This window comes from Nicotiana attenuata, unplaced genomic scaffold (genome assembly GCF_001879085.1).
Source record: "Nicotiana attenuata strain UT unplaced genomic scaffold, NIATTr2, whole genome shotgun sequence".
In the NCBI taxonomy this organism is placed as follows: domain Eukaryota; kingdom Viridiplantae; phylum Streptophyta; class Magnoliopsida; order Solanales; family Solanaceae; genus Nicotiana; species Nicotiana attenuata.
In genome coordinates, this window is record NW_017671172.1 from 180,161 (window position 1) to 190,052 (window position 9,892).

Genomic DNA, 9,892 nt, shown 5'->3' on the forward strand with positions numbered 1-9,892 from the left:
CATTTCCTGAGAAGTCAATTTTGACAATGTACTCTAAAGTATTCTCAATTTCTCAAGCACTACATAATAAGCGGGAAAAGAGCCATCAAAACTTGGCTTCTGCACATCTTTCGCGTACATGTTTTTATCCTTTTCCTCTATTCCTTTTTTACTAGTCTACATTATCAAATGCTGGCGCATAGACGTAGTTTGAGAGATAGGGCTCATCAATGATGTCCCCCTCGCCATTTACAAGATTCTCAGTTTTTGTAAGTTAAGTATCTTGTATTCAGCCACATAAGATAAACAAAGTTTATGTAACAAAGTTTATGTCATTGTTCGGTGTTGATAGTATCAGATTGTTGCTGTAATTTCCTATCTTCAGCAAAAAGGCAATGTTACAGTTTTGCTTAATAAGGTGTTTGTGTTTGAACGCATCCAGTGCAATGCTGTATTCGCTAATAGGTAAACAGTGCTCTAACGTAGCTTCAGTCAGCTTTTATTCTCGGCATAGTAGATCGAGTCTCTGAATCAAAAAGATTTATTGGACGTGTGTTTCAACTATGTATATATTGACATGCTAAAAGGTGAATGATATACAGCAAAGAATCAAAACTGCTGCTTACAAGTTATGTAGAAAGTAGAGGAGAAGATAAGGAAGTGACACGGTTACTATTGATTGTTGATTTCGTCAATATTGGTATCTTCTGGTGTATTGCAACCAACGGCAGCAGGATTTGCAGAATCTGGAGCAAGATCCGAAACTTGCTCGCTCTTCTGAGCCTGCAATCCTGTAAGCCGTGCAAGGTCGATCCATTGCTGCGGAAGAAGACATACAGAAGTATTAATCATTTGCAAACAGAAAATTACTTTATCACTTATGAGACGATAGGTGGATGAATGATCAGTAAAACGAAGAAAGGCGAATAAATTAAACAGTAAGTTAAGACAACCCAAATGTGAAATAGTCATCGAACTCTTATATTATGAATGAAATTGGCAAGAGGCTGTGGGAGTGCAAGTTTGGGAGGTTAGAAAACAATGTGGGAGACCTGGGGATAACAGCATGTGAGGCATGAATTTGGATAATGGGAGAAATAAATAGTAGTAGTATGATAGGGAAAATCCTATGGTTTTGAGAATTATCTGGTCCCTCTCATTCCCTTTTCTAGTTTCCTGTCCCACCTTCTCTGTTCTTCTCAGTCTCTCTCCTTATTGCTCTTTCAAGAGTAATTATGCTCCTACAGTCTAGTCCCTTAACTAGTACTTGTATTTGTTCAGTTCATTATTGGAGGATTTGCTTGGATCAGTAGCGCTCATTACCCTGGTTCGAATCTAATTTGTTTTGTTTGGTAACATTACTCGTTCATTACATCTTACTTCAAAGCTACTGTGAGGTTAGAGGGATCTTCTCTCGAAAGAAAAGCAGTATCTCCTACTATGTTTCTAATTGTCAATTTTTTTTGCAAGAAAAAGAAAAGGCTAATTGGGAAATGGAGTGGACAAAAGATAAAGACCAGGAAAATAACGGAAAAGGATGGGAAATTTGAATAGAAGGTTTTAAGTGGAGAAGGGTAGAGGGACAGCCATATTATCCACTGAGTTCCGAACCATGCGCCAACTTTCCCTCGAGAATTCCTCGATTATCATTACGATCAGCCTACATGATTAGTCACTGGGATACTGATACAGAAGTTCATCATCGATTACTCTTAAAAGAAAATTTTTATAAAAACAAAAAAATAATTTAACTTCAACGAATTTTAGGCCATATCTAACCTGGGTTCCCCAGTAGGAGTTGATCGTTCGAACAACAAAAGACAGCATATTTACAAGTAACGTTTGGTCCGCTAATTGATCTGCAATCCGGTGTTCTACTAATCCTGCAATAACCTGCATTTCAAGTATATTGTTATGTTTAGTTGAACATAAAACACCTTAATAGGAAGTTAAGGATCTTGAAAAGGCACCAACCTATAGAACTAACAGTTCAATCATTGTCAGATAGGTATTCTAAAGTAACATCTACTATATGTCTGGGCGAACGCTCGTGTCAAACATATTAGTAAAAGATGAAGGGAGCAAAGTTGATTAAGAATCAGATTTTCAGTTCACTGGCCTTTTTTTCAAACTTGAAAGGGATATATCCAATGAAAATAAATAATCATCATCTTGGATCTGAAAACAATGGTATGAAAGACTAAACTTTCAAGCATATGTGGATGTTTAAGGTACCTGATACCGTAGATTTGCAGATGTACCAAGAAATGATGAATACACAAGCGCTGTTTTCAGCATTGGAGACCGCTTGTTCTTTTGGACAGTAGTAAAGGTCGGATTTAATGCTTTGCGTATTGCATACAAGATATTTGATGAAGCCACTGCGCCAATGCTAGAAATAAATCCTACACCGGCCAATTTAAGGCCACCAACAAGCACAGACGCAACTCTGTGGCTCATATTCCAATCCTTCCCAACAAGATTTTTCTGAAAAGCATTATCTGGGATAGAACCCAGGAGGCCTTTCAATGCTTCCACGCTCTTAGGCGCACCAACATCATCAGCAACTGGCAAGAAAGAAATCGTTGGAGCAGGAAGCCACACTGTGAAAAAATCCACGACTATACCCCTGGCAGTGTCTGTAATAACATAATCAAGCTCTTCAAAGAAATTTTCTCTACGCTTCTCATACTGTGCCAAGAGAGTTGTTGTTATTGATATACTTTCTTCAATAGCTAATCGATGGAGAAATTTAGGATCGGCCAACAATCTCTCTCTAAAACCCTGCATCAGAACAAGGTTTTCTCACCTTCAACCAACTTAGCATTTTCTTTATACACAACTACAGCGTAAAATAAACAAAATAAAGAGGAAAAAAAAATATCCTTTTTGTTTAATTCTTTCTTTCTTTATTCATGCTCTTTTCTCCTTCTGGTGGTGTAAAGATAGATGTTTATCATAGCACACCTGAAAGCGATGAGTTAACTCCGAAATGAAAGGATATTGCTCTAGATCAAAAAAGTTCTGCAGCACTTCCGGAGACACCAGACCACGATCTAATCCATTTTGAAGATCCTGAAAAAAAAGAGCAAGTCGCTACTGTAATGAGATAAAGTTCCTCAGAGTGCAACTCAACAGAATACGCACAATTACTAGCATGTAAACATTTTCAACAGCTGCAGTACCAGATACTTTCAAGTTGCAAGTAGTGTATCTTAGTTGAAATTTGAAGCCATAGATAGTAAGTACTTCAACTTTCTACTATGAAGTGTCAATTAACCACAGCAGATGGGACATCAGAATAACAGTAAGAGGAATATGTATTCCACAGATGTTTGCATTGTAGCTACAGGATCCGTGACTCTACAATCTCACGGAAACCCTGTTTCGAAAGTGCTATAGCTCCCAGGGCTTTGGTTCAAAGGCAAATAATACAGAGCGGCATGTGTTGTAGGGGCACGTCACGAGTGCGAATCCTGACTAGTGAAGGAGAAGGGTAAAACGTGAGCCTAGTATCACCAAGTTTTGAAGCTGAAAAAAGCAAGGATTTTTGGTTATAAGAAAAAGTGCCGATTGATTCAAATACACAAATGAAAAAAATACATGTTTCCAGAATGAAGTTTCTTACCAAATACTTCCAACAGTTCCTTGTGCCACTTCGTTCAATTTTATCTCAATTACTTTCTACCAATATGAAGATGTGATATATTACACCCGGGAAGACAAGCCCTGTGTCACTCTCACTTACTGATCAAAAACTAAAAGGACAAACCCCTTTTTACTGATGCTTTTGGGACCCAAATGTTTAACAGGCATTATTATCCAAGCTCAAACTTGGTTGTAGTGTACGAAAGTAACAGGGTGCTGTGGTTTATTGGTCGGAGAACAGCAGTAGAAATTAGCAAACAGGATGGCAGTCATCCTGTAATGAATTATGAAACTTGTAACCCCTTTACTTCTGGAATTATTTAGTACATTTGTAGTAAGAGATTTTTCAATGAACACCTAATATTTTCTGCATCCATTAAATGCTCAGGAAGCCATGTTCAAAAAAAAATAAAGGCAGCCCCGTGCACTAAGCTCCCGTTATGTGCGAGTTCCGCAGAAGGACCAAACTACCTTGGGTCTTATGTACGCAGTCTGACCTTGCATTTCTACAAGCGGCTGTTTTCGTGGCTTGAACCCCTGACCTCTTGGTCACATGGCGTCAACTTTTACTGGTGCGCCAAGCCATGTCCACAAAATGTAATAGAAAAGTTTATGATGAGTAACTTCAAAAAATTCTGTGGGATCTAATTTACTACTGAGATGAAAATATGACCGATGCTTGCTAAAGCAGAGAAGATACCTTACTAATAAACAAGCAGAGGTATCAAAACCAATTCAATACAGCAGATAGAACGAATAAAATTGCATCTAAAGACCTTTAACACACTATTCAGGGGTCAAGGTTGCGGTAGATGGTATAAATGCCACAAGTGCAGGACTCTGATTATACAAGGAGTGAAGTCTGGTAGTATAAAAGTTATTGCCACTTGAAAAGATGGTTTCAAAAATAAAGTAAACGTGAGCAGGTGTAGCCTAGTGGTTAATGAAGTGGTGCGAACCTTGGAGACCAGGGTTCAAATCCTAACAGAAACAAAATACTCTTGATGAAGAAAACACTAGGTTCTTTCTTCCCATTTGCCTAAACTTTAGTGGCAAGATTCACGTAAAATCGGTGTTGGTGGGAGGTAGCAGCCGATGTGCGCGTAAATTAGCCCGAACACCATCATGATAAGAAAAAGAAGTAGAGGTGATGCACATGAGAGAAGCTAGACGGTGCTTCCGGAACATGATAACTGCAAATCTGGGAAGGGTAGGATTCAATCAGAAAAGTTCTTCTCCACAGTACTAAAAGTCCATTTGCAAATGGAATTCATTTTAATAAGTGAGAAACATCTAATTGCTAATGGGCCCACAGACAAGCCAAGCTAGACAGGATCTTAGGGAATTAGATAAAGCAGCCAAGGAGAGAGCATTGGACATGGACCAGAGTGAACTGATGCATAATTTTCAATTCGTTAACTGGTCTTAATCACGAACATGAACCTCATACATCGAATATAGCGCTGTTTGAGGTTATAGGACATCCTTCACATACAGAATATACCTCGCAAAGCCAACGTGCGATAGTAAGGAAACATTATGTTGAACCAGATCAAGATAAGGTAGAGTGAAGATTCCCATCTCTGGTTACTGACTGAGCGCGGGATTCTACAGCCAGATGATCACAGGTCCTTCATTAGATATAAGTCTCTTCAGAAAGCATAATCACAAATCTCCAAGTGGAAGTATTCTCTACAAATGTGGTATGGATGTCTTGGCCTAAAACTTTTGCAACATTTATAAGAGGTTCGGTAATTTGTATATTTTTCGTCATACTGAAAATTAGTCCATTCTAAAGATATTCTATTAAACTATTAACTTTATCTGACAAGCTTTTGGTGTAAAGAAGCAAGCTTTTCTTTTTTCATCATTTCTTCAATTTCTATAACATACAAGCTAAGAAATTTGGTTTTGGAACCCCAACTCTGAAGAACTCAGGTAGCAGGAAGCATTGGTAGATCTTGTAAAGCATAACTGATTTTTTGGTTAATAATTTCAAGCTCCATATCAGAAGCTTGACAGGCTCAGTTATAGGAGACTATCTGTTTTAATGATTCGATCTGTATGTTTGACTGCAGCCAATGTGAGTTTTGGAAGCTGATTAGTTAAAGTCCTTCACCTTGAAGCATAAATGACTAACCTGAGGTAAGGCATCTCGTCTCCTGCCAGCTGCATTCATAACACGGGCAATTTCTGCACGATCAAAACAATTTCTGCTACAAGGTCTAGCTGCGGAGTACCACAAGAAATCAGCAACAGGAACTTCTCCCTCCCTCCTTAGCCATTGTCTTTCAGGGTCAAGTAGTACGACAATTTGATTTTTCTTTTGTATCTTCCTTGAAATTCTAGCAGGCACTCCAGTCCCTCTTGATCCATACATGACATGGGTAGCACCTGTGACAACAACAAGCATACCAGCTGCTCCATCATCCATCACTGCTTGTAAAACTATCTGGGACATGTTGTACTCCTCAACAACTCTAGCTTGTGCAGAGAGATACGAGCTTGGTCCAAAAGGAGTAGGCTGGTTCAGCAGATTTACATCAATGGATGATCTGCGTGACATGGATGTAAAGCCTGAGATGAAACCTGAACCAGCTGGAGGAGCATATTTCTTATGATCAGCTTTTGAAAGCCCCTGAATACCTTCTGCTTGAACTGTTCGTAGGACCTAATCCACACAAAAAAAAAATCACTTTCACATGTAACTGATGAAGCTAGAAACTTGATCAATGCAGAGCACTTTAAGACAGTGAAAAGAAATGGAATTTTAAGAACGGAGAGATCTTCCAGGATAATAAAAAGGAGTCCATCCTTTTTTCTGCTGAATATCATTTATAGGTAATATTGTTTGCTGCTTTTGCCTCTGGATTCATAAGTACTAGTTCATGCCTGTCAACTAATAGATGAAGACACAGATAATAAGTACCTCCAAAGGCAAACCACATGCAACCAGCCGAACCCCATTGTCGCGACAATAAGTCAATAAGGGCTCATACTCCTGCCAATATTGAGTTGGCCAATGTGCTACATAAGATTTTAAACTCTCTCCATCAATCCTGCAATATCAAGTGTGTAACATCATATACATGTCTCGTACAATTATCTCAATGCATTAGATGTAACAAGTGCGCATAACAAACTATTTGATAACGATATCGCATTAACTGTAAACGTGATTTATTCCACGACTTCACGACTCAGGGGCGGAGCTAGCTTGAAGGAAGGAGGTTCAATTGAATCACCTTCATTGAAATATCATACAGTGCAAATAGGACAAAAACTAGTTTTTTTATTATCAATAACCAAATTATGGAGATACAGCCAGGGAATTCTAACCTTCTAGCCATGTATTGATTGAGCTGTTGTTGTAAATTAGAGGGAAATGCTTCTAAAGCCAACGAAATGGGTCGCTCTGCTTCAGCGCATCTCTTCCTCAAATTCTTCACAATCTCCAGCTCCAATTCCTTATCATCTCGAGTCGGAACTTGCTCGGCTTCGCCTAAATACACAACCCGAGCACTCATGAGCTTCTCCCACACCTTCTTCTTGTCTTTCCCCAAAGCCAACGGCTCTCCTATTACCGTCGCATCATAAATCCTCGAATTTATCACTTCCTCTTTCTTTTCCTCCGCCTTAACCGCCGGAGCAGACAGCGGAGCCTCCACTGTAGTCACCGGAGTCGACGGCGTACTCTCCGGTGGCGGCTTGTCGTCCGCTCTGGCCACTGCCGACCGGAGAGCACAAGCTCCGATGGTAAGTAAAGGCATGAGGAGTACATTACGCCTTGTAGCCGAGGAATTAATTACCTCGGCGGAGTTATGGGTACCGTCGGCCGAACAACGGACTGAAATGCTGACGTGGAAATTGAGTCTTTTGAATAAAAGTTTCCGCCGGAGTAGAGTAGCCGGTGGAACATGTAGTTGAAGTGATCTAAAAGAGACACAACGGCTTGTTGAGTGGGCCTTCATTCTTCCAGTTGAAGGATTAAGAACTCCGCAACTAACACAGGGGGCAATCCTACAGGGTCAGCGCCCTGCAGTCGCACCAATTGAGAGGCCAATCCAACCAATCGTTTTGAGCCTTTTAAACTTTTCCCAAGATTATGTTTTTCCAATTTTCTTTCTTTTATGTACTTGATTGACAAATAAATGAAATATATGGAAATTGGAAAGAACAAGAAATGAGACCCAAAATAGTTATTTGCATCTCATCCTTGTACCAAATAACATGTCCATAATATACGTTTTAGTGGTGTCTAATGACAATTTAGGTGTCTTTAGATTGTTTCATCAAAATGACTGTCCGCCAAAAATATAAGGTTTGTCATTTAATCAATACTCCCTCCGTTTCATATTAGATGAGACAGTTTAACTTGGCACGTAATTTTAAAAAAAAAGAAACTTTTGAAACTTGTGGCCTTAAAAGCTTAAGGGGTAAAAGGTTTGTGGGGCCACAATATTTGTATGGCTATAAAAGGTTCTCATTAAGTGTAAATGGATAAAATGAAGAGTTTAAAGTTGAATTATTTCCAAATTTAGAACTGTGTCATTTGTTTTGGAACAAACTAAAAAGAAAAATACCTCATCTAATATGAAACGGAGGGAGTATTAGTTAATAATTATGTTGGTTATATTGCACCACGAGAAAAGAAGAAGAGAAAGAAAAAAAAATGATGGGCAAAAATCCAGGATTTGATATGACCCAATTGATTTTGGTTTTTGCTGGTTGCTGGATCGCATATTCCTACGTGTACTTAGGCGAAGGTCTTGATTTTGTGTAGTCTTTTTCTGGTTGTGATTAGATCGCCTTTTTTTTATTTTTTTATTTCCATTTCTGTAAGTATTTGGAAATTAAGGGTCCGTCAATTGCTTACCTGTCGGATATGCACAATACGAGTGGTCGCATGAACCAACTAATTTTTGTGGCCTTTGAAGTACAACGTCAGTAACAATTGCCAACTTGCTACATAATGTTTTCGAGTGGTTACCTTTTTTTAGACCACATCAGCTGGCTTTTCCTGTGAATTTTCACGAAAACCATGTGTATTAAGAGTGTACCGTAGGATATATTTTGATTTTTATGGGAGAAAAGGTTAAAAGTCAATATATGAGTCCGTATAGCTTGTTTGACTCAAAGTTGATAAACATGAAGGGTCGACAAGTTATATTTTAAGACATTGAACTTGATTTTATAAATAGATAATTATATATTTAGATAAAAGTCTTGAATCTTATAACAAATATTGGTGTATTTAACCAAAAAAATTGTATAGTAAAATGACTGAAATATTCTTAAAATTATTTAGAAAAATATAACATTAAGCATCAATGCAAAACAAGTTGCAGTCTACTATATGAATCCTGATTTTCTATTTAAGTTCAACTCATGTCATCATTATATCAAATAAAATAAAATTATAAAATAATTTAAATATAAAAAAATATTACTAGTAATGATAACAATGGTAATATTAATATTAATACTGAAAGTTCTATACTTATTTTCCATTAGTGGATATCAACTATATGGATCTTCTTTCGTTTGTGTCATATTTTTAGTTAAGTCTGTACTGATTGCGTTAGTTCCAAGAATTTATAGGTCTTTTGAGACAATCTTCTTCCACGTGATTTTAGTTCTTCTCAATTCCCACTTAATATATTCATTCACAATAATTTCAGAATTACAGACAGGTGCAAAAAATATACATTTAAAAGTTCTTTCTTCATGAAAAAGTCCAATGATGGAAATAGAGTAAAAAGGGAACTTGTAGTGTCGTTTTTTGTTTGAGGATTACAAAAATACAGGAAAAGTGTCAAAAGTGTTCCTAACCTATTTGATTTGGTTAAAAATATTCTTCGTTCACCAATTTATAAAAGCTACCTTCACCATTAAAAATTTGGCTCATTTATGCCTTTATTTCTGTCGAACCTTTGCTGAATAAAAAATTATTATTATATATGACGTGGTAATTGCTTATTGGTCAAAATTAAAAATCCCACTCTAACCCAAACTTGATCAGTAAATAACCTACTCACGATCCATCTTAATCGTTCCAACCTGTTAAATTTAGCCTCTCAAACACTCGATTCCATACCCGACTTATGATCCAATCGCTATTTAGGTTCCATTTGTCAAAATATAATATTTTTCTTTTATAAATTTATTATTTGGTACCCTAACTCTTTCCCTGTTCATCTTGCCCAACTTAATCACCGCTGATAGTTTCCCAACCAAATCACCGCCGAAACTGTGAAGGTAATTT

At 37.6% G+C, this 9,892-nt stretch overlaps 1 protein-coding gene across 1 annotated transcript; it reads right to left on the bottom strand.

Annotated features, from left to right (window-relative positions):
- Positions 1 to 497: 497 nt before the first annotated feature.
- Positions 498 to 7,838, bottom strand: LOC109206431 (protein RETICULATA-RELATED 5, chloroplastic-like). The gene is made up of 7 exons (XM_019369251.1): positions 6,967 to 7,838; positions 6,557 to 6,686; positions 5,768 to 6,298; positions 2,947 to 3,054; positions 2,215 to 2,763; positions 1,759 to 1,872; positions 498 to 798 (listed from the first exon to the last, which is right to left on the bottom strand). Exons 1-7 carry the CDS (start codon positions 7,596 to 7,598, stop codon positions 652 to 654), a joined length of 2,211 nt encoding a protein of 736 aa, XP_019224796.1. The 5' UTR covers positions 7,599 to 7,838; the 3' UTR covers positions 498 to 651.
- Between the last annotated feature and the right edge of the window lie 2,054 nt (positions 7,839 to 9,892).

Bases quoted from the DNA above. Each gene is read 5' to 3' on its own strand.
- LOC109206431 (XM_019369251.1), bottom strand. From the start codon at position 7,598: ATGAAGGCCCACTCAACAAGCCGTTGTGTCTCTTTTAGATCACTTCAA. The intron at 2,764-2,946 runs GTGTGCTATGAT...GTTCTGATGCAG, and splicing joins AGTTAACTCATCGCTTTCAG to GGTTTTAGAGAGAGATTGTT. The intron at 1,873-2,214 runs GTACCTTAAACA...CTTGAAATGCAG, and splicing joins CTGCAAATCTACGGTATCAG to GTTATTGCAGGATTAGTAGA.